At 44.1% G+C, this 22,878-nt stretch overlaps 2 protein-coding genes across 2 annotated transcripts in view; both read right to left on the bottom strand.

The window, feature by feature from the left end:
* LOC112246910 (trafficking regulator of GLUT4 1-like) overlaps positions 1 to 1,464 on the bottom strand; it is a 30,774-nt gene extending 29,310 nt beyond the window's left edge. The window contains exon 1 of the mRNA XM_024415513.2: positions 309 to 1,464. Coding sequence (XP_024271281.1) covers positions 309 to 725 — 417 coding nt within the window. The 5' untranslated portion in view covers positions 726 to 1,464. The remainder of the gene's footprint in view (positions 1 to 308) is intronic.
* Positions 1,465 to 9,282: 7,818 nt separating this feature from the next.
* On the bottom strand, positions 9,283 to 21,378 carry LOC112239980 (aryl-hydrocarbon-interacting protein-like 1). Its single transcript, XM_024408363.1, has 5 exons — positions 21,304 to 21,378; positions 16,727 to 16,837; positions 15,899 to 16,066; positions 9,748 to 9,933; positions 9,283 to 9,405 (listed from the first exon to the last, which is right to left on the bottom strand). The coding sequence occupies exons 1-5, from the start codon at positions 21,376 to 21,378 to the stop codon at positions 9,283 to 9,285; spliced, it is 663 nt and encodes a 220-aa protein (XP_024264131.1).
* Between the last annotated feature and the right edge of the window lie 1,500 nt (positions 21,379 to 22,878).

The raw sequence follows: 22,878 nt of genomic DNA on the forward strand, positions 1-22,878 counted from the left end.
TAGATGTAGGACTCTATTCAATCCATATCGCTGAAATTCAGCGTTACAGCAAGATTGACATTTTAAGGCAATGTTTCCGTGTTAGCGGAGACCGCTTTCAAGGTAAATCGGAAATTACCTTTACATTTCTAGCAGGTAATCTGGGCTATAGGGCTACGATGTAGTGGCAAAAGGTCGTAGACCAAATTATGATCCCCCAATGTTCTCTATATAAATACAACATGGACAATGATGAACAGTGAATTGACAAGAAACGACAGGTGTTTTTAGACCCCACTTTCCTAGACAGACGATGGACATCCACTTACCATAATTGAATATGCCAAAGCAACAATGCTGACGGGCCAGAAAGGGCAGAAACAGGACAATATGACCAGTATGAGATAGTCTTTGGGCTTTTGCGCCTCTTGGACCGCGGCGTTCCCGATGGAAGAGGTGCGACTGCGACTCAAACTGACCCGGGACGGGGAGGGGGGGGCAGCGGTCAGGTGCCCCGCAGAGCCCGACCTAAAGGGTACACTGTGACCGTTCTGGTCCGCATCCAGGTTATTTTCGCTCCCCACGTTGATGGTAAAGGAGGAGGACATTTTCATACCGTTGCCGCCAGCAGGCTCCGTGGTTACGAGGTTGAGAAGTTTCTCCGTCTCCTGAGACTCGTTGGCGGGCGCGCCGCCGCTCTTTCCCAGGTTAGATTTCTCGAATTCAGTGTCTGTGTTGATTGCCATTTCTTCAAAATTCCAAATATTTAAATTAGTTTCCAATAGAGGAAAAATAAATGCCTAATCGTGTAAAGTACTAAAACTGGTTAGAGTGGTGCTAAATTCCCATTATTTGACCTGATACATTTGATTTATTTTAATCGTGCCAAGATTAATTCTCCAATTTCTTTCGATGTTACAATAAACTGTAAGACTAAGACTACCCAATTCAACCAATTGCGTGGCAAATTGATATGTATACTAATGCACCGTTTAGGTAGGCTATGTCATCCACATGCGTTATAAATTAACCCCTTTCAATTAGAGATAAAACAATTAGTGGTATTTTCCCGTTGGATTTGTGTATCATTCTTCATCTAGAATCAAGAATAATACCTTCCGTCTCAATTCCGCAGTTCCATTCAAGCCACACTCGCTATCAGAAAGCGATCTCTGAAATGTGCACTCCCTCTCTCCATATATAACGCCAGAGCCAAGGAACAAATCACTCCGTGAAGCGCCTGTCGCCTGCCTTTTTAACCCCACCGCAATGCTCTATTATTACCAGCTTTATATATCGCGCAAATAAACGTTTTCTTTTTCATTCAAAATAATAAAGATGGACGGAAAACAGATTACTTTCTCTCAAATATACGCCCAGAATCAGAGAAAGTGAGTTTGTGTCCTGTGTGTTGTTCCGCAACGGGCCGTGTCTCAAGGCTGTTTCTCACGCTGCAGCGACAGAGCCACTGGGTTGAACTTGTAGCAGAGCAGTGTGGCGCCCCCTCCCCACCCCACCCCACCCCTCTCCTCCCCTTCTTTCTCTCCTTCCGTGTTTCCCAACATCAGCACCACTATGGAAGCGCGCCAGGGGAAGTAGAGACAGGGCGTAATCTCTCTGGCGCTTTGATCCCCGCGTGGGACGTATCAACACTTCTTCTAGTATAGGCTAATATAGGCCACTTTTACTATTTTACTATTGTCGAAATAGCATTGATGATCTTAGGTTTGATTGTGTAGATTTACTCAATGTCCCGAGGTCACGCGTGGTTGAGCAGGTGTACACGGTGTGGTATAAATGTTAACTGTCTTCCACTAGGCTCCCTTTATCAGGAACCTGATATAGCCTACTGGTCAATTGATACCAAATCAATAACCTACCACGGGTGTTGGTTTAATTTGTGGATACTGACATAGAAACTTTGTAGTTCAAATTTGAATTTAGGCTTCCATCCACATTCTGTATCGACTGATTATAAACAGTGGGTAAAAAAAATTCCGGATACAACATTTAAAGTTCTAACTAGATTGATAATATGTACTGTATAGAAAGCCGTAAAGTGCTACATGTAATGATAAGGGAAAGGGGGATACCTAGTCAGTTGTCCAACTGAATGTATTCAACTGAAATATGTCTTCCCGCATTTAAATGGTTGATAGCGCTATGTTTTCTGCTGCTATGGTCCAAAATGAGGACCTATGAGAAGTGAGGTTCTTGAAGGGCAGGTTGGTGTTGTCTGTTTTTGTGTCCTAAGGTTCCTTATAGAACACAAAAGGGTTCTATCGCTTGCTTCATTATATGGATCAGAACCCTAGAGGTTCTTCTTCACTGAACCAAAATGGTTCCATACAGAACCCTGCATGGTGCCATTTATGAATTATGGCTACTACTATTAAATAGTCATATTTTTAGCTAACAGTATAATTTAATAAACAATTAAGTAATGGACAATAGAATACCAGGATATTTTTTTAATGTATTGTCATTATATGCAAACATATTTCTGAAATATGCACTGGTGGGCAGGAAGGCATGTCTTTGTTTGAATGATGGCCCAAGCCAACTCCGGCTGACTTCTTTACAATACAATGCAATATAACCTTGTCAAATAGTTACAGTGAACAACAAAAATGTGTCTTCTGCTCCGTTCTCAACCCTCCAAACAGCAGACCTCACACATACAGTTGAGACTAGCACTTGTTCAAGCTGCAGTGCAGCGCCCCTGGATGGAGATTTGAGGATGTGAACCCAACAGCCCTCCGGTTGTCAGATCAACTCAGCCCGTTTTTTTTCTTCCAGTGCCCGGCCCCAGGATTCGAACTGGCCTCCTTTCGGACACAGGTCCAACTCCTTAGCCACTGGGATACCTACCGCCAATACAGTATGTGTTTTTGGGTGACTGGTTGCAGAGAAGAAAAAAATGAGCAAAAACATAAAATGAAGACAAAATGCTATGCAGACATCGGTGGAGTCTCCTCAGAGGAGGAAGGAAAGGACCATCCTCAGTGAATTTAATAAAAATAAAAATTGTGAAACATTAAAACGTTATCCTTTTTAGATAAAACTATACTAAATATATTCACGTCACCAAATAATTGATTAAAACACACTGTTTTGCAATGAAGGTCTACAGTAGCTTCAACAGCACTGTAGGGTAGCACCATGGTGTAGCCGGAGGACAGCTATTTTCCGTTCTCCTCTGGGTACTCTGACTTCACTACTCTGTTGTAAACTTTCAGTCATAAAAACCATAAATACCTTATTTACATAAGTATTCATACCCTTTACTATGAGACACAAAATTGAGCTCAGGTGCATCCTGTTTCCATTGATCATCCTTGAGATGTTTCTACAACTTGATTGGAGTCCACCTGTGGTAAATTCAATTTATTGGACATGATATGGAAAGGTACACAGCGGTCTATATAAGGTCCCACAGTTGACAGTGCATGCCAGAGCAAAAACCAAGCCATGAGGTCGAAGGAATTGCCCATAGAGCTCAGAGACAGGATTGTTTCGAGGCACAGATCAGGGGAAGGGTACCAAATAAATGTCTGCAGCATTGAAGGTCCCCAAGAACACAGTGGACCTCATCATTCTTAAATGGAAGAAGTTTGGAACCACCAAGTCTCTTCCTAGAGCTGGCTGCCAGGGCCAAACTGAGCAATCTGGGTAGAAGGGCCTTGGCTGTGCTTGTACACCTGCACTGCTTGCTGTTTGGGGTTTTAGGCTGGGTGTCTGTACAGCACTTTGTGACATCAGCTGATGTACGAAGGGCTTTATAAATACAGTTGATTGATTTATTGATTGATTGGTCAGGGATGTGACCAAGAACCCGATGGTCACTTTGACAGAGCTCTAGAGTTCCTCTGTGGAAATGGGAGAACCTACCAGAAGGACAACCATCTCTGCAGCACTCCACCAATCAGGCTTTACGGTAGAGTGGCCAGACGGAAGTTACTCCTCAGTAAAAGGCACATGACAGCCCGCTTGGAGTTTGCCAAAAGTCACCTGAAGGCTCTCAGACCAGGAGAAACAAGATTCTCTGGTCTGATGAAACCAAGATTGAACTCTTTGGTCTGAATGCCATGCATAATGTCTGGAGGAAACCTGGCACCATCCCTACGGTGAAGCATGGCAGTGGCAGCTTCATGCTGTGGGGTTGTTTTTCAGTGGCAGGGACTGGGAGGCTAGTCAGGATCAGGGCAAAGATGAAGGGAGCAAAGTACAGAGAGATCCTTGATGAAAACCTGCTCCCGAGCGCTCAGGATCACAGACTGGGTTAAAGGTTCACCTTCCAACAGGACAATGACACCAAGCACACAGCCAAGACAACGCAGAAGGATCTGCAGAAAAGAAAGGGACAAACTCTCTGTATACAGGTGTGCCAAACTTGTAGCGTCATACCCAAGAAGACTCGAGGCTGTAATCGCTGCCAAAGATGCTTCAACAAAGTACTGAGTAAAGGGTCTGAATACTTATGCAAATGTGATATTTCCATTTTTTATTTTAAAATACATTTGCTAAATTATCTAAAAACGTGTATTTCCTTTGTCATTATGGGTTATTGTGCGTCGAATGATCAATTTAATACATTTTAGAATAAGGCTGTAAAAAAAGTAAAGTGGTCTAAATACTTTCCGAAGGCACTGTAACCTTTTTAGTAAAGGGTTCTTGAATCTCCTCAAACAAATCTAAAGGTTCTATAAAGAACACCAAAGAACTCTTTTTTTCTGAGTGTACAGAGAAAAGGACATGACGGATAGGGGATTCCCTGAATGAAAGTGAGCTCTCTGTATGCCATGGACCTGATACTGTACACACACGCACACACACACACACAGTCTTGTACAGCTAACCTTGTGGGGACACACAATTCAGTCCCATCCAAAATTATATTTTCCCTAACCCCTAACCCTAAAATTTAATCCGTACTCTTACCCCTTAACCCTAACCTTAACCCCCTAGAAGTAGCATTTGACCTCGAGGGGACTAACAAAATGTCCCTAGTTTGTCAAATGTTTGTTTGTTTGCTATGCAATCTACCTTCATCTGTTTCCTAAACCCCAGGGGCATTACTCATCCTGAGCACTTTGTATTACTCACACACAAACAAACACACAAACAAACACACACACACACACACACACACACACACACACACCTCTCAGACATTTACCCAATTATATTATTGTACGTAGGTGGGTGGGTGTGCTGTCTGTCATGTTTCTGTGGGAGTGTTTCCATCACTAACCTGCATGTGTATACATACGTATATACTGTACTCTATATCATCGACTGCATCCTTATGTAATACATGTATCACTAGCCACTTTAACTATGCCACTTGGTTTACATACTCATCTCATATGTATATACTGTACTCGATATCATCTACTGTATCTTGCCTATGCTGCTCTGTACCATCACTCATTCATATATCTTTATGTGCATATTCTTTATCCCCTTACACTGTGTATAAGACAGTAGTTTTGAAATTGTTAGTTAGATTACTTGTTGGTTATTACTGCATTGTCGGAACTAGAAGCACAAGCATTTCGCTACACTCGCATTAACATCTGCTAACCATGTGTATGTGACAAATAAAATTTGATTTGATTTGATTTGACCTGGTTTAAATGGTGTCTCTAGTGTCAATACCTATCTCATCGTCACTCAATGCCTAGGTTTACCTCCACTGTATTCACATCCTACCATACCTTTGTCGTACATTATGCCTTGAATCTATTCTACTGTGCCCAGAAACCTGCTCCTTTTACTCTCTGTTCCGAACGTACTAGACAACCAGTTCTTATAGGCTTTAGCCGTAGCCTTATCCTACTCCTCCTCTGTTCCTCTGGTGATGTAGAGGTTAACCCAGGCCCTGCAGTGCCTAGCTCCACTCTGATTCCCCAGGCGCTCTCATTTGTTGACCTCTGTAACCGTAAAAGCCTTGGTTTCATGCATGTTAACATTAGAAGCCTCCTTCCTAAGTTTTCTTTTTCACTGCTTAAGCACACTCTGCCAAGCCGGATGTCCTAGCCATGTATGAATCCTGGCTTAGGAAGGCCACCAAAATCCCTGAAATTTCCATCCCTAACTTTAACATTTTTAACATTTGCCCAAACAATTTGAGCTTCTACTTTTAAAAATCCACCTTTCCAGAAACAAGTCTCTCACCGTTGCTGCTTGCTATAGACCACCTTCTGCCCCCAGCTGTGCCCTGGACACCATATGTGAATTGATTGCCCCCCATCTATCTTCAAAGCTCGTGCTGTTAGGTGACCTAAAGTGGGACATGCTTAACACCCCGGCCATCCTACAATCTAAGCTTGATGCCCTCAATCCAACACAAATTATCAATGAACCTACCAGGTACAACCCCAAATCCATAAACACGGGCACCCTCATAGATATCGTCCTAACCAACCTGCCCTCCAAATACACCTCTGCTGTCTTCAACCAGGATCTCATTGCCTGCGTCCGTAATGGGTCTGCGGTCAAACGACCACCCATCATCACTGTCAAACGCTCCCTTAAATACTTCAGCGAGCAGGCATTTCTAATCGACCTTGCGCGGGTATCGTAGAAGGATATTGACCTCATTCCGTCAGTAGAAGATGCCTGGTTATTCTTTAAAAGTGCTTTCCTCACCATCTTAAATAAGCATGCCCCATTCAAAAAAATTAGAACCAGGAACAGATATAGCCCTTGGTTCACTCCAGACCTGACTGCCCTTGACCAGCACAAAATCATCCTGTGGCGTACTGCATTAGCATCGAATAGCCCCCGCGATATGCAACTTTTCAGGGAAGTTAGGAACCAATATACATAGGCAGTTAGGAAAGAAAAGGCCAACTTTTTCAAACAGAAATTTGCATCCTGTAGCACAAACTCCAAAAAGTTCTGGGACACTGTAAAGTCCATGGAGAATAAGAACACCTCATCCCAGCTGCCCACTGCACTGAGGCAAGGAAACACTGTCACCACCAATAAATCCACGATAATTGAGATTTTCAATAAGCATTTTCTACGGCTGGCCATGCTTTCCACCTGGCTACCCCTACCCCAGTCAACAGCTCTGCACCCCCAACAGCAACTTGCCCAAGCCTCCCCATTTCTCCTTCACCCAAATCCAGATAGCTGATGTTCTCAAAGAGCTGCAAAATCTGGACCCCTACAAATCAGCCGGGCTAGACAATCTGGACCCTCTCTAAAAGTATCCACTGTAATTGTTGCAACCCCTATTACTAGCCTGTTCAACCTCTCTTTCGTATCGTCTGAGATCCCCAAAGATTGGAAAGCTGCCGCGGTCATCCCCCTCTTCAAAGGGGGAGACACTCTAGACCCAAACTACTACAGACCAATATCTATCCTACCCTGCCTTTCTAAGGTCTTCAATAGCCAAGTTAACAAACAGATCACCAACCTTTTCGAATACCACCGTACCTTCTCCGCTATGCAATCTGGTTTCCGAGCTGGTCATGGGTGCACCTCAGCCACGCTCAAGGTCCTAAACGATATCATAACCGCCATCGATAAGAGACATTACTGTGCAGCTGTATTCATCGACCTGGCCAAGGCTTTCAACTCTGTCAATCACCACATTCTTATCGGCAGACTCGACAGCCTTGGTTTCTCAAATGATTGCCTTGCCTGGTTCACCAAATACTTCTCAGACAGAGTTCAGTCTGTCAAATCGGAGGGCCTGTTGCCCGAACCTCTGGCACTCTCTATGGGGGTTCCTCAGGGTTAAATTCTTGGGCCGACTCTTTTCTCTGTATACATCAATTATGTCGCTCTTGCTGCTGGTGATTCTCTGATCCAACTCTACGCAGACGACACCATTCTGTATACTTCTGGCCCTTCTTTGGACACTGTGTTAACTAACCTCCAGACGAGCTTCAATGCCATACAACTCTCCTTCCGTGGCCTCCAACTGCTCTTAAATGCAAGTAAAACGAAATGCATGCTCTTCAACCGATCGCTGCCTGCACCTGCCCGCCCGCCCAGTATCACTACTCTGGACGGTCCTGACTTAGAATATGTGGACAACTACAAATACCTAGGTGTCTGGTTAGACTGTAAACTCTCCTTCCAGACTCACATTAAGCATCTCCAAATTAAATTCAAATTAAATCTAGAATTGGCTTCCTAATTCGCAAACCAAGCATCTTTCACTCATGCTGCCAAACATACCCTCGTAAAACTGACTATCCTGCCGATCCTTGACTTCGGCGATGTAATTTTAAAAATAGCCTCCAACATTCTACTCAGCAAATTGGATGCAGTCTATCACAATGCCATCCGTTTTGTCACAAAAGGCCCATATACTACCCACCACTGCGACCTGTATGCTCTCGTTGGCTGGCCCTTGCTTCATATTCGTCGCCATACCCACTGGCTCCAGGTCATCTATAAGTCTTTGCTAGGTAAAGCCCCACCTTATCTCAGCTCACTGGTCACCATAGCAGCACCCACCCGTAGCACACACTCCAGCAGGTATATTTCACTGGTCACCCCCTTTCGCTGCCTTTCCTTCAGTTCTCTGCTGCCAATGACTGGAATGAATTGCAAAAAAATCACTGAAGCTGGAGACTCATATCTCCCTCATTAGCTTTAAGCACCAGCTGTCAGAGCAGCTCACAGATCACTGCACCTGTACATAGCCCATCTGTAAATAGCCCATCCAACTACCTCATCCCCATACTGTTATTTATTTATTTATTTATTTTGCTCCTTTGCACCCCAGTATCTCTGCTTGCACCTGCATCTTCTGCACATCTATTACTTCAGTGTTGAATTGCTAAATTGGCCTATTTATTGCCTTACCTCCCTTATCTTACCTGATTTGCACACACTGTACATAGACTTTTTCTATTGTATTATTGACTGTATGTTTGTTTATTCCATGTGTAACTCGGTATTGTTGTTTGTGTCGCACTGCTTTGCTTTATCTTGGCCAGGTCGCAGTTGTAAATGAGAACTTGTTCTCAACTAGCCCACCTGGTTAAATATAACCAGGTGGGCCACCCCAAATAGGTGGGGGAAAAATATATATATATATATTTGCCCTTTATGACTAGATACAGTACTTGTTGCGTTTGAACCATTCAAGTCAGACATAATGGATATATGTTCTACCCAAATGGATTGATCACCAAACAAACTTAGATAAATAAGTAACAATGACGTAGGATTTGTTACTGCCCGTCCCTTCCCTCTTCCTCCACAAGCCCCATCTCTGCTGTCCACTTTAACATTGACCCTCCCCCTCCATATGTGCATATCTCCTGGGCCATGTCAGAACAGGCCCTCGATCCACACCTTCATGTTCCCCTTGCCGTGGAGCAAGGGCACAGCCTTCAGCCTCTCCTCATCATTCAGAGCCCACGACTCCCTGTCATACTCACTGGGCCGGTGCACCTGGGATACACAGACAGGCAGTCAGGCACGCACACACACATACACACACACACGCACATTTGTTTTACTATCCCTGTGGGGACCAAACAATTTATTCATATTTTCCATAACCCTAACCTTAACCCCTAACCCTAAACCTAACCCCTAACTCTAATTCTAACCCTAACCCTAATTGTAACCATAACCCTAAACCTTAAGCTTAAAATATAATTTTCCTTGACTTCTGGTCCCCACAAGGATAGTAAAACCAAACACACCCAATATTTGTGTATTTATGTGTCTGTACGTGTGTACAATATCTGTGTCTCTGTGTATGTCTCCATTCCAGTGTTTCCCTCTAACCCTGACCAGTTCCAGTACAAAGTAGAGAGGCTGAGGCTCCTTCTGTAGCTGGTCCAGGTCATCATAGCCCAGGGTGTGGTTGGCAAACATGTTGACCATGCCACACGAATGGATGTGCCAGTCCACAGGGTCCTTGCCCTCCGCAATGCGTGTGTGTGTGGCCACCAGGGGGTAGAGGCCAGTGTGCTGGGGAGAGAGAGTCAGAAAGACGGGGCAAGCTAAGTTAATCAGAGCCAGTGGCGATTTTACCATGTAAATCCTGGTGGGGCAAACTCCCAAACATTTTTTACATACATGCCAGCAAAGCCACTACATAACACTAAACAATAAACGAATTGCACTATAATGCTGACTAACGGGGCCCACAAACTGTTACGGCCTACACAAAGCTGTCCCAACAGCAGAGCTTTCTTTTCAGCACCATGGAGTAAATCCTTACCACTGCCACACCCGGCTATCAGCGGAGCCTTGTCAGTCAATATAACTATTTGTTCAGCACTTTTGAAATGTACAGCGACATAATTCAGAACATGGGCCGTTCTTACAGTATTCTCCCTGTACACCAAGTCAGAACCGTTGATAAATAAAGGGGGCATATAAGCAGACAATGAAAGCTCTTACAATATTCAATGATTACATTTCTCTTAAACAGGCTATAGGCTACATGTGCACCACCAAGTCAAAACGGTAAGCTAAGTTATGAAGGGGGAACAAATTATTAGGGTGAGGCACATGGGCTACTAACAGCTTACTACACAACATGCACAAAGTATTACTTTCTTAGCTACAGTATACATATCTCCCTGGCATATTACATCATTTATGCAGCAGCATACAATACATTTTTCAACTCACCTTGTTGTCATGTGCTCACTTGAACATGAAGGTGGCGCGGAAGTCCTTCTTATGGGCACATTTTGTCATGAAACTTCGTCATCAAAGTCTGGCATTCTCTGGATTTATGGTGCTTGTGGGATTTGTGGGAACTCTGAAAAAAATTTGCTCCGACTGGGAAAATACATTACGAATGGTCATCCAACTCGGAACTCCAAGTCAGGAACTCTGTCTCTTTCTAGAACTCCAACTGACGTCATGATTCAACCTCATTTTTTTCAGAGTTCCCAGTTGTCTTGAACGCACTGAAGTCTAAGATTTCCCAGTTCCAAGTTTCCAGTTGTTTTCAACGCGGCAGAAGTCATGCTGGATTGACAGCATGGCCAATGTATTCAACCTTTTCTGACCCATCTTGTTGAATGTTTATCCTTTTAAGCTTGGAAAAGAGACCCTTAAACCCAAACTTGGACCACACACCCACTCCACTGAATAGCAGGCTAGTGATTGTTTTGCATCGTTTGCAGTTAGCCACTGATTTCTTCCAAACTTGAAGAAGTTTGCTATTTCCAACTTGTTGTGTAATGTTTATGTCCAATGGCCGATGAGTACCAATACGTTTTATATATAATTTCTCGAAAAGGATTTGCCATTAGATTGTCGACGTGATTCATGGTGGTTACTGCTTGTCTAGCTTCCTAGCTAAGATTTTGAAAGTATGATGTTGACATTATCAGTCCAATGAAAGCTACGGTAGATATAACGGGATTTGACGTCATTTTATCTAAGGCCAATGACCTTGAGCCTTCTTGGATGGGCATTTCTAATGTAACTCTATGGCAGCACCCATGGGGCTTGAATTTTAGAGCTGTTCCTGTAGATTTTGTGGTGACGTAGTGTCTCCATGAGTGACAGAACACAGCCTATGACGGCGCAACTAGAGAACATTACCAACCCCCACGCTCTGTTTTTTCCGCTGGCTGCCCCACCACCACAGAAAGCACTGAGCTAGGTTGAAACACATTTGGAGCTGCCTTACTCAAGAAAGCAAAAAAGAGACATGTTTGTATGTGGCTTTATTAACTACTTTTTTCTCCATTGTTTGCAAACTGATATGTGACACGTATTGATGCCAAAATAACATGCAAACAGGCAAAAAAGAAAAGATGGGTCACAACTGACCAAAGCTATATGATATAAGATTTTGTTTAAGTGGGGTTTCCCCTTTTCTACTGTTTTGAATGGATTGGAATGGGTGGAGTACGACACTGCTCATTGTCTGTCATACTTGGTATATCAATTAAACCAGAAAGGACCCTGGTGTATTTGTGAATACACAAGTTATTGTGAAACTCTGCCAATTCTCGTCCTCAACTGAACTAATTCTCCTATGTAACAATATCGCCCTCCGCTGGTTGGGATGAGTAAACACTTCATTTTACCCTCAACACAAGTAGGGTCGCAGAATGTAGCCTACTGTAAAGCTCCCAGGTTGTAGCTACTAGATAAGGAATGAATGGCTATGCCCCAGCTGGTTTAAAGCCCGTCCCAGGTTGTGTTCATGGTGAGTAAGCAGTAATCACAGGCGATTAGGGAAAGTTGAAGCTGCTGCATATTAATCACACTCTCTAAGCTCTCCTTCTGTTTGTCTCCTCCATCAACATACACATACAAATGCATGCACGTATAAACACACACATGCATACGGAAGTTTGCACACATATATGCACTTATACACACACAGCCAGACTCTAGTAGACACAAATAACTGGAAGGAAAAGAGGTCAAAGATGAAAATAGAACAAACAACCTTAGGTTACCCTCACTAGCAGGTGTTGTAGATACAGTAGCAGCCTTAGGTTACCCTCACTAGCAGGTGTTGTAGATACAGTAGCAACCTTAGGTTACCCTCACTAGCAGGTGTTGTAGATACAGTAGAAACCTTAGGTTACCCTCAGGGGCAGGGGTTGTAGATAGCAACCTTAGGTTACCCTCTCTAGCAGGTGTTGTAAATACAGTAGCAACCTTAGGTTACCCTCACGGGCAGGTGTTGTAGATACAGTAGCAACCTTAGGTTACCCTCACGGGCAGGTGTTGTAGATACAGTAGCAACCTTAGGTTACCCTCACTAGCAGGTGTTGTAGATACAGTAGCAACCTTAGGTTACCCTCACTAGCAGGTGTTGTAGATAGCAACCTTAGGTTACCCTCTCTAGCAGGTGTTGTAGATACAGTAGCAACCTTAGGTTACCCTCTCTAGCAGGTGTTGTAGATACAGTAGCAACCTTAGGTTACCATCACTAGCAGGTGTTGTAGATACAGTAGCAACCTTAGGTTACCATCACTAGCAGGTGTTGTAGATACAGTAGCAACCTTAGGTTACCCTCACTAGCAGGTGTTGTAGATACAGTAGCAACCTTAGGTTACCCTCTCTAGCAGGTGTTGTAGATACAGTAGCAACCTTAGGTTACCCTCACTAGCAGGTGTTGTAGATACAGTAGCAACCTTAGGTTACCCTCACTAGCAGGTGTTGTAGATACAGTAGCAACCTTAGGTTACCCTCAGGGGCAGGGTTTGTAGATAGCAACCTTAGGTTACCCTCTCTAGCAGGTGTTGTAGATACAGTAGCAACCTTAGGTTACCCTCACTAGCAGGTGTTGTAGATACAGTAGCAACCTTAGGTTACCCTCACGGGCAGGTGTTGTAGATACAGTAGCAACCTTAGGTTACCCTCACTAGCAGGTGTTGTAGATACAGTAGCAACCTTAGGTTACCCTCACAGGTGTTGTAGATAGCAACCTTAGGGGCAGGTGTTGTAGATACAGTAGCAACCTTAGGTTACCCTCACGGGCAGGTGTTGTAGATAGCAACCTTAGGTTACCCTCACTAGCAGGTGTTGTAGATAGCAACCTTAGGTTACCCTTTCTAGCAGGTGTTGTAGATAGCAACCTTAGGTTACCCTCACTAGCAGGTGTTGTAGATACAGTAGCAACCTTAGGTTACCCTCACTAGCAGGTGTTGTAGATATAGTAGCAACCTTAGGTTACCCTCACTAGCAGGTGTTGTAGATACAGTAGAAACCTTAGGTTACCCTCAGGGGCAGGGGTTGTAGATAGCAACCTTAGGTTACCCTCTCTAGCAGGTGTTGTAGATACAGTAGCAACCTTAGGTTACCCTCACGGGCAGGTGTTGTAGATACAGTAGCAACCTTAGGTTACCCTCAGGGGCAGGGGTTGTAGATAGCAACCTTAGGTTACCCTCTCTAGCAGGTGTTGTAGATACAGTAGCAACCTTAGGTTACCCTCACTAGCAGGTGTTGTAGATAGCAACCTTAGGTTACCCTCTCTAGCAGGTGTTGTAGATACAGTAGCAACCTTAGGTTACCCTCTCTAGCAGGTGTTGTAGATACAGTAGCAACCTTAGGTTACCCTCACTAGCAGGTGTTGTAGATAGCAACCTTAGGTTACCCTCTCTAGCAGGTGTTGTAGATACAGTAGCAACCTTAGGTTACCCTCACTAGCAGGTTTTGTTGATAGAAACCTTAGGTTACCCTCACTAGCAGGTTTTGTAGATACAGTAGAAACCTTAGGTTACCCTCACTAGCAGGTATTGTAGATACAGTAGAAACCTTAGGTTACCCTCACTAGCAGGTTTTGTTGATAGAACAAATGAACACTGAGTGTACAAAACATTATGAACACCTGCTCTTCCATGACATAGACTGACCAGGTGAATCCAGGTGATCCCTTATTGATAAACTTGTTAAATCCTCTTCAATCAGTGTAGATGTAGTGTAGATCAGTGTAGATCAGTATAGGGGCTCCCGAGTGGCTCAGCAGTCTAAGGTACTGCATCTCAGTGCTCGAGGCATCACTACAGACACTCTGGTTCAGATCCAAGCTGTATCACAACCGGCTGTGATTGTGAGTCCCATAGGGCGCCACACAATTGGCCCAGCGTCGTCCAGGTTTGGCCGGTGTAGGCCGTCGTTGTAAATAAGAATTTGCTCTTAACTGACTTTCCTAGTTAAATAAAAGAGGAGACATGTTAAAGAAGGATTTCTAAGCATTGAGACCATTGAGACATGAATTGTGTATGTGTGCCATTCAGTGGGTGAATGGGCAAGACGAAATATAAGTGCCTTTGAAAGGGGTATGGTAGTAGGTGCCAGGTGCACCGGTTTGTGTCACAAACTGCAACACAGCTGGGTTGTTCAGGCTCAACGGGGGGGTGCAACTCAATACTAGGAAGGTGTTCTTAATGTTTTGTGCACTCAGTGTAAGTTCGCACTTTATTTGGATAGTCCAGATAGTCCATCTATAGATACTCTTCAGATGGTCATGCTATCAACAAAATATCTGTTGATGAGCAGCTGCTTGCTAAGGTTAGAGTTAGGTTTAGGATAAGCGTTAGGGTAAGGGTTAGGGTTAGGTTTAGAATAAGGGTTAGGGTAAGGGTTAGGGTTAGAGGTAGGGTTAGGTTAAGTAAGGGTTAAGTTTAGGGTTAAGGTTAGGATTCAAGCTAGAGTTAGGGTTAGTAGATAGTTCATTGAAATGTTACTGTAGATAGTCTGTAGAGCATCTACAGATGGACTATAAAGTGTTATCAAATATAAATGTATAACCAAACCCCTGGAAAGCCTATAATTGCAGACATTATACGTTGAAGAGCACAGATAAAACAGACAACTGAAGGTAGGGTCTACATTTTCGACAAATGTGTGCTTTTCATAGCTTACTAGAGATGTGCTGAATTGTCTGAGAAGGGACAAATAGCAAAAAAGGGGACCTGCCAGAAATGCCTGGATCCTCTTCAATAGTGGGTTGAGATTAGCATTGACACGACACAAGAGCTAATCTGTTTGTTTTTACCTGTCCCTAATGTTGTTTCTGATGATCATTATTATGACACAACACTGGCGATGAACACACACGGGACCACAAAGCACCTGTATTAGGTGTATGATATTCCAGTGTGTTTGTATTGTGTCTCATGCTACAGAGAGAGTTATGGAGATATTTAAGTGTTTACACGGTATGCTTTTGTGTTTTTGACAATACTGTAATAATGGGTGGTGTCTCTTTTAGGTCCTTGTAAGATGTCGGCCGACCGTCATGAGAGAGACTTATTCTGATCATATTCATATTCTGATGTGATTGATACCTTTCAACTTTTGTGAAACGTCTCCCTAGGTAAAATAGTTGTTCACTTAGGACAAACCTTTTTTTCATTGAGATAGTCAGTTGACTTCCGGAGAGGTGTTTAGAATCTGGAAACACGCTACCGTGGCACTGCATTGTGGGAGAATGAGTCCTACTCACAGTGACATCGCACCAGAACTCGGCCACCTCTCCGATCTTCATGGAGGTGAGCAGGGTCTCCCAGATCTCCAGCTTGAACATGTTTCCAATCATGGGCACGCCCAGCCCCTTACTGTCGTCTATCACCTTACAATCATCACACAGCAGGGTACAGAAATGGAAGGCTACCTGTGGAGGAGGGAAGGAGGTGGTGGTGGGGGGGTAAAAGGAGGATAGGGATAATGGAGGAGGATGTACAGTATGAAAGAGGTGGAGGAGAGAAAAGAAGAGAGGGAGGGGTGGTTTAGAGAAAAGTCGGATCAGAGTCATTTTCCTCCAGATTCTCCAGTTTCACCAAAGGTCACCCCTTTATGCACTGACCATACTGTTGTGGGTATGTGGTCCCTGTTGACAGGCAGGATGCAACATAATAATATCTTGTACCATGTCATTACTAATGGAATGAATAGTGTCATATGACTCCATAAGTAAGACCATTTTATTTGTCCTGATTTGAGTGAAACAAACATTCTTTTTTATTTTCTGAATCTACACAATGTTCTAGAATCTATTGCAACCATCTTCTTCACAGTAATCAGATTCGTTTGGAATTGGAGACAAAGCACTGGACGAGTAACTGTCTGTGGCCTGGAGAAAACCTCCACTATTTGAAAAAGAGGATAGAAAAGTCGATAGATAGATCGAGGGATTCATATTGAGAGAAATAGAACGAGAGAAAGACTGAGGATTATAAATTAAATAGAGAGAGAGATGGAAATGGATGAATTTGGATAGCGATAAAGAGGTTGACGCAGAGGAATAGGTAGAGATGGAGAGATTGAGGCCTACCTTGGTCCCAGTAATGAACCGGGGCATCTCAGCTGTCCCTCCATACAGGATGGTTTTCTTAATGCCTTCCACAACAGGAGCACGGTCCCATCCATATCTGAAGACATCTTCCTATATGTCTGTCTGTGTACAGTAAATACTGTAAATAGCTGTGTGTGTGTGTCTGTATGTATGCGTTTCTGCTAAGGTAGCCTATAGAAGGTGTGAGAGTTATGAACACACATGAATGTTACTCCTCGATGATTAGGAAAGAAAGAATGAGATTAAGAATCCCTCCTCCACTCATCTCCTTCTCCCATTCCCCCATTCATCCATCCCTCAATCAGCTCTTCTCAACGTTTCTCCTGATGACAATCTATCATCTGCTGGAATCATCCAGAACGGGATAAAAAAAAAAACACTACTTCAAGCCCACAGTTACAAATCATTGCGATAGAGGCATAATGTGAAGCACTTGGACGTGGACATCCTTATGATGGCTTGCTACTCTCACCCAGTAATGATTCTGAGACAGTATCAGACATTTTGAGGCTGTTGTTGATATATTGCTATCTGAAATACATGCTTATAACTCGTAATAATGGTTTATTACTGGTTTATTATTAAGTGTTGCTAAAGCTTCTAGTTTCTATTCAGTCACGATCAAGGGGAAAAGAAGAAGACCGTCGTCCATCTCATAAAGGTCTGTCCGACTCCTTCCCTTTTAATATCCTGTGTTGCTGAGGTAGAAGCGAATATAATAGAATGTATTAGATATTTTAGAGTAGAACATGGTTTCCATTCCACAGGAAATTTCCTGGATTTACCAATATCAGGATGAATAGATAGACATTTCTCAGTGCTCTTTAAGACTCCTATGTCAGGGTAGGCAATTATCCAGCACTGGTACTGTGGACTCTGTGACCCCAGCTTCATACATCACATCTGCATCCCATATGTGCTGCTGAGTGGTGTGTATGTGTGGTGTGTGTGTGCGTCCATGCGTGCCTGTGTGAGTGAGTGAGTGAGTGTGTGTGTGTGTGTGAGCGCACGCATGTGTATTCAAGCAGACGTGTGTATGTTTTAAATCCAAAGCTCCTGTGGTGGTGTGTGTTCCAGCCAAATCCAGTAAATAGTGGAGCAGCATTTCTACTCAAGTAAAGAGAACATCAGGGTGTGTGAGTTTCTTTTCTGGAAATTCAAACTCTTTTCAGGGAACTCTAATAGGCTACTCTAATATACGAATAAGAACCAAAACAGCCTTCAGGTAACTGCCAAAATAATGGAAACACTTGAGAAAATGAAGGATACAAAGTATATAAAAATAGGGTCCTGAGTTAATGAAGCAGTTAACATCCCATCATGCATAGGGTCATGTATACCTATGCGGGTATACCATGGATATATTCGCATAGGATGACAATGTCCCCAACCACAGGGCACAAGTGGACACTGAATGATTTGATGAGGATGAAAACAATGTAAACCATATGCTATGGCCATCACAGTCACCAGATCTCAACCCAATTGAACACTTATGGGAGATTCTGGAGTGGTGCCTGAGATAGCGTTTTCCACTACCATTAACAAAACACCAAATTTCTTGTGGAAGAATGGTGTTGGATCTTTTCAATAGAGCTCCAGACACTTGTAGAATCAATGCCAAGGTGCATTGATGCTGTTCTGGACCGTGGTGGCCCAACACACTATTAAGACACTTTATGTTGGTGTTTCCTTTATTTTGGCAGTTACCTGTATTTTTAATGGCTTTATAGTGCATTATGAATCTATAATGTGGTCATTAAAGGTCAGATGTACAGTAGGTGGAACACTAGACCCTATAAGACAACAAGCTGATCTCAGGTTTGCATTCCACCAATCATGTGGTAATCAGGATTGTGCAACAGCGCCTTATGTACCTGGACCATGGCCAGGCTAGTAACAGGATGATTTTTCGCCCTCGTGTGGCTGCGTCAGGTATACACACACTTAAATGAGCAGGTTTTACTGAAATTAGTAGGTCATAGGAGCAGCAGTTGAATGAATAATTGAATGAATGAATGGACAATATTCATTGTCCTTCAAGACTGAAGTCTTAGTGAATGAAATTACCTCATATATTGTCTTCAAAGATGAGATTATAATGTGATAGAGCACTTGAGTTCAGTTCTATGGAAAACATCATTGCTGTCTGAATAGGAAAAACTAGTTTGACTTAACCCTGTGTCTTATGTATAACACATACTGTATGTTAATATATTTACAGCACGCACACACACACACACACACACACACACACACACACACACACACACACAGTGAGAGAGAGCATCAGAGAACGGCGGGGGTGGGGTGACGCAGGCTTTATGAGTGAGTCACTCTGACACAAAGACTGACTTACAGCACCATAATCACCCAGTTACATCTTCAACAGGTGTAGAGATAAACAGCAATGCAGCCGTTTTTGTCTCAACATCAAATTATTTCTGGGTAACAATTAAGTACCTTACTGTGATTGTTTTCAATTCAAATGAAAAAATAAATAATTAACAGCTTCTTAGCAAAGACCAGTTTCTCAAGCAAGCATTTGGCTATGACTGTCTGGGAGTGGTCTGAGTGGAGAGGGGAAAACGGAAAACTAGCTGTTATTGGCAGAGAGGTTTGGAACTCTTTCTAATTTACTAATTAACCAGACAGGCCAAAATTCCATCCCACCAAATCAGGCTGTAATTGCAGGCGGTATTTTCCAACAGCTCTCACACTAAAAGGGCATTATCATCATTTTCACAATTTCACAGAATTATTTCAACCTCATAGTATGGAAATATATATAAAACATACACGACATGGCCAAAAGTATGTGGACTGCTCGTCGAACATCTCATTCCAAAATCCTGGGCATTAATATGGAGTTGGTCCCCTCTTTGCTGCTATAACAGCCTCCACTCTTCTGGGAAGGCTTTTCACTAGATATTGGAACATTGCTGCGGGGACTTGCTTCCATTTAGCCACAAGAGCATTAGTGAGGTCGGCACTGATGTTGGGTGATTAGGCATGGCTCGCAGTCGGCTTTCCAATTCATCCCAAAGGTGTTTGATGGGGTTGACGTCAGGGCTGGCCAGTGCAGGTCAGTCAAGTTCTTCCACACCAATCTTGACAAACCATTTCTGTGTGGACCTTGCTTTGTGCACTAGGGCATGTGTCATGCTGAAACTGGAAAGGTCCTTCCCCAAACTGTTGTAACAAAGGTGGAAGTGTAACAGTATAGCTTTCGACCCTCTGCACACATCAACAACTGCCTCCCACGAAGTATCGTTACCCATCGCTCCACAAAAGCCGCGGCCCTTGCAGAGCAAGGGGAACAACTACTTCAAGGTGTCAGAGCGAGTGACATCACCGATTGAAACGCTATTAGTGCGCACCCCGCTAACTAGCTAGCCATTTCACATTGGTTACAGAAGCACAGAATCGTCTAGAATGTCGTTGTATACTGTAGCATTAGTTCCAGTGAAGGGAAATCTTAAGGAGCCTGAACCATGAAAACAGCCACAGACCATTATTCCTCCTCCACCAAACTTGACATTTGGCACTATGCATTTGGGCAGGTAGCGTTCTCCTGGCATCTGCCAAACACAGATTTGTACATCGGACTGCCAGATGGTGAAGCGTGATTCATTACTTCATTACTCATTGCGCATGGTGATCTTAGGCTTGTGTGTGGCTGTTCAGCCATGGAAACCCATTTCATGAAGCTCCCAACGAACAGTTTGTGTGCTAAAGTTGCTCCCAGAGGAGGTTTGGAACTCATTAGTGAGTCTTGCAACCGAGGACAGACGATTTTTACGCTCTATGCGCTTCAGCACTCGGCGGTCCCATTCTGTGAGCTTGTGTGGCCTACCACTTCACGACTGAGCCGTTGTTACTCCTACACGTTTCCACTTCACAATAACAGCACTTACAGTTGACCACAGCCGGTCTAGCAGGGCAGAAATTTCACTAACTGACTTGTTGGAAAGGTGGCATCCTATGACGGTGTCACGTTGAAAGTCAGTGAGCACTTTAGTAAGGCCATTCTACTGCCGGTGTTTGTCTATGGAGATTGCATGGCTATATGCTCGATTTTATACACCTGTCAGCAAAGGGTGTGGCTGAAATAGCCCAATCCACTAATTTTAAGGGGTGTCTGCATAGTGTTGGACAGTCACGTTTTTGAGTGCACTGGGCCTTTACTAATCTGTGCTTCCTCTATGTTCGCACGCATGGGGTTCACCCTGTGACTGTACTCCTATTTAGCCACCATGGAAACACAGCTCTGATGCATTAGTTCCCTTTGATGACGTCATAAGCTATTTGTGTTCATGTCATCTAGCTGCTGGTATTGAAGCATATTGAAAGGCCATTCATTCATAAATAGAACTGAGTCTGATGCTTCAGTGATGGAAAAAGACACACACAGGTGCTCTGACGTGTGTGCCACTTTTCTTTCTATGGCTTCAGAGGGAAAGAGAATGTGTGTGTGTGTGTGTGTATGTTCGCTCTACTTATGCTTCAGTAACACGTTAGGTTTTGTAGCATGTGTGTGTGTGCTCCTTCCTTACCTTGACATTCAGCGCTGAGCCAGCAGAAGGGCAACCACCAGCAGGGGAACAGGAGAACATACCCTGGCCAGACATCTCCTCTTACCTGCCTCATCCTCTCACTGTGACAGACACGCACACACACACAGGCACATCTCACACACACAAGAAATCAAGTACGCACACACATACACAGAGTACATAGTGATTTCCAAGTAACCATGATATTGTATCATCCCATTAACATTGGACCATTTGATCATTGTTGATGATGATATTGGCGATGATGATGGTGATTATGATGGTGGTAATGATGATGGTGATTATGATGATGGTGATGATGATGGTTGTTCCTGCTGGGCCTGGTGACTGGCAGCTGGTGGTGGGAAACATGTGCTGGCACGTCCCCACACCCCACATGGTGAGAGGCTCTGGAAGTGCAGGGGCGGTGAATCATGCCCCAGAGATATGTCAGACAAGGGGGCAATGACCAGCCTCGTGCTTCAGAGCTTTGTGTGTGTGTTGCATGCACGTTTGCGTTTGTGTGTTTCACATGCTTGTTTCTGCTTTAACCTGTCTGTCTGTCCATCCACCCGTCTGACTACAGTACATGGACTACTAACCTTCAGGGAGGTAAGATCTTAAACCTACATTATAATATAATAAACATATGTAACAGTGAGTGACATGACATAAAAGCCACACCTATTATAACCCTTTTTGATTTCCCTGGTAGAACCCTTTTTTGGCTTCAGGTAGAACCCTTTTGGGTTCCATGTACACCCTGGGTGGAAAGGGTTCTACCTGGAACCAAAAATGGTTTATCCATTTTTTTAGTGTACCCCAGCCACAGTCCCATGTAACAGCCCCATGTAACCGAAACACCAGTCCCATGTAACCCCATCACCAGTCCCATGTAACCCCGACACCAGCCCCAACACCAGTCCCAGTAACCCCAGAACCAGCCCCATGTAACCCCAACACCAGTCCCATGTAACCCCAGAACCAGCCCCATGTAACCCCAACACCAGTCCCATGTAACCCCAGAACCAGCCCCATGTAACCCCAACACCAGTCCCATGTAACCCAAACACCAGCCCCAACACTAGCCCCATGTAACCCCAACACCAGCCCCATGTAACCCCAGCACCAGCCCCATGTAATCCCAACAACAGCCCCATGTAACCCCAACACCATCCCCATGTAACCCCAGCCCCATGTAACACCAACACTAGCCACATGTACCCCAAAGCTAGCACCATATAACCCCAACAACAGTCCCATGTAACCCCATCACCAGCCCCATGTAACCCCAACACTAGCCACATGTAACCCCAACGCAGCCCCATGTAACCCCAGCACCAGCCCCATGTAACCCCAGCCCCATGTAACCCCAACACCAGCCCCATGCAACCCCAGAACCAGCCCCATGTAACCCCAACACCAGTCCCATGTAACCCCAACACCAGTCCCATGTAACCCCAACACCAGCCCCAACACCAGTCCCATGTAACCCCAACACATGCCCCATGTAACCCCAACACCAGCCCCATGTAACCCCAACACTAGCCCATGTAACCCCAACGCTAGCCCCAT

Source organism: Oncorhynchus tshawytscha, linkage group LG13 (assembly GCF_018296145.1).
Source record: "Oncorhynchus tshawytscha isolate Ot180627B linkage group LG13, Otsh_v2.0, whole genome shotgun sequence".
NCBI classification, from domain to species: Eukaryota; Metazoa; Chordata; class Actinopteri; order Salmoniformes; family Salmonidae; genus Oncorhynchus; species Oncorhynchus tshawytscha.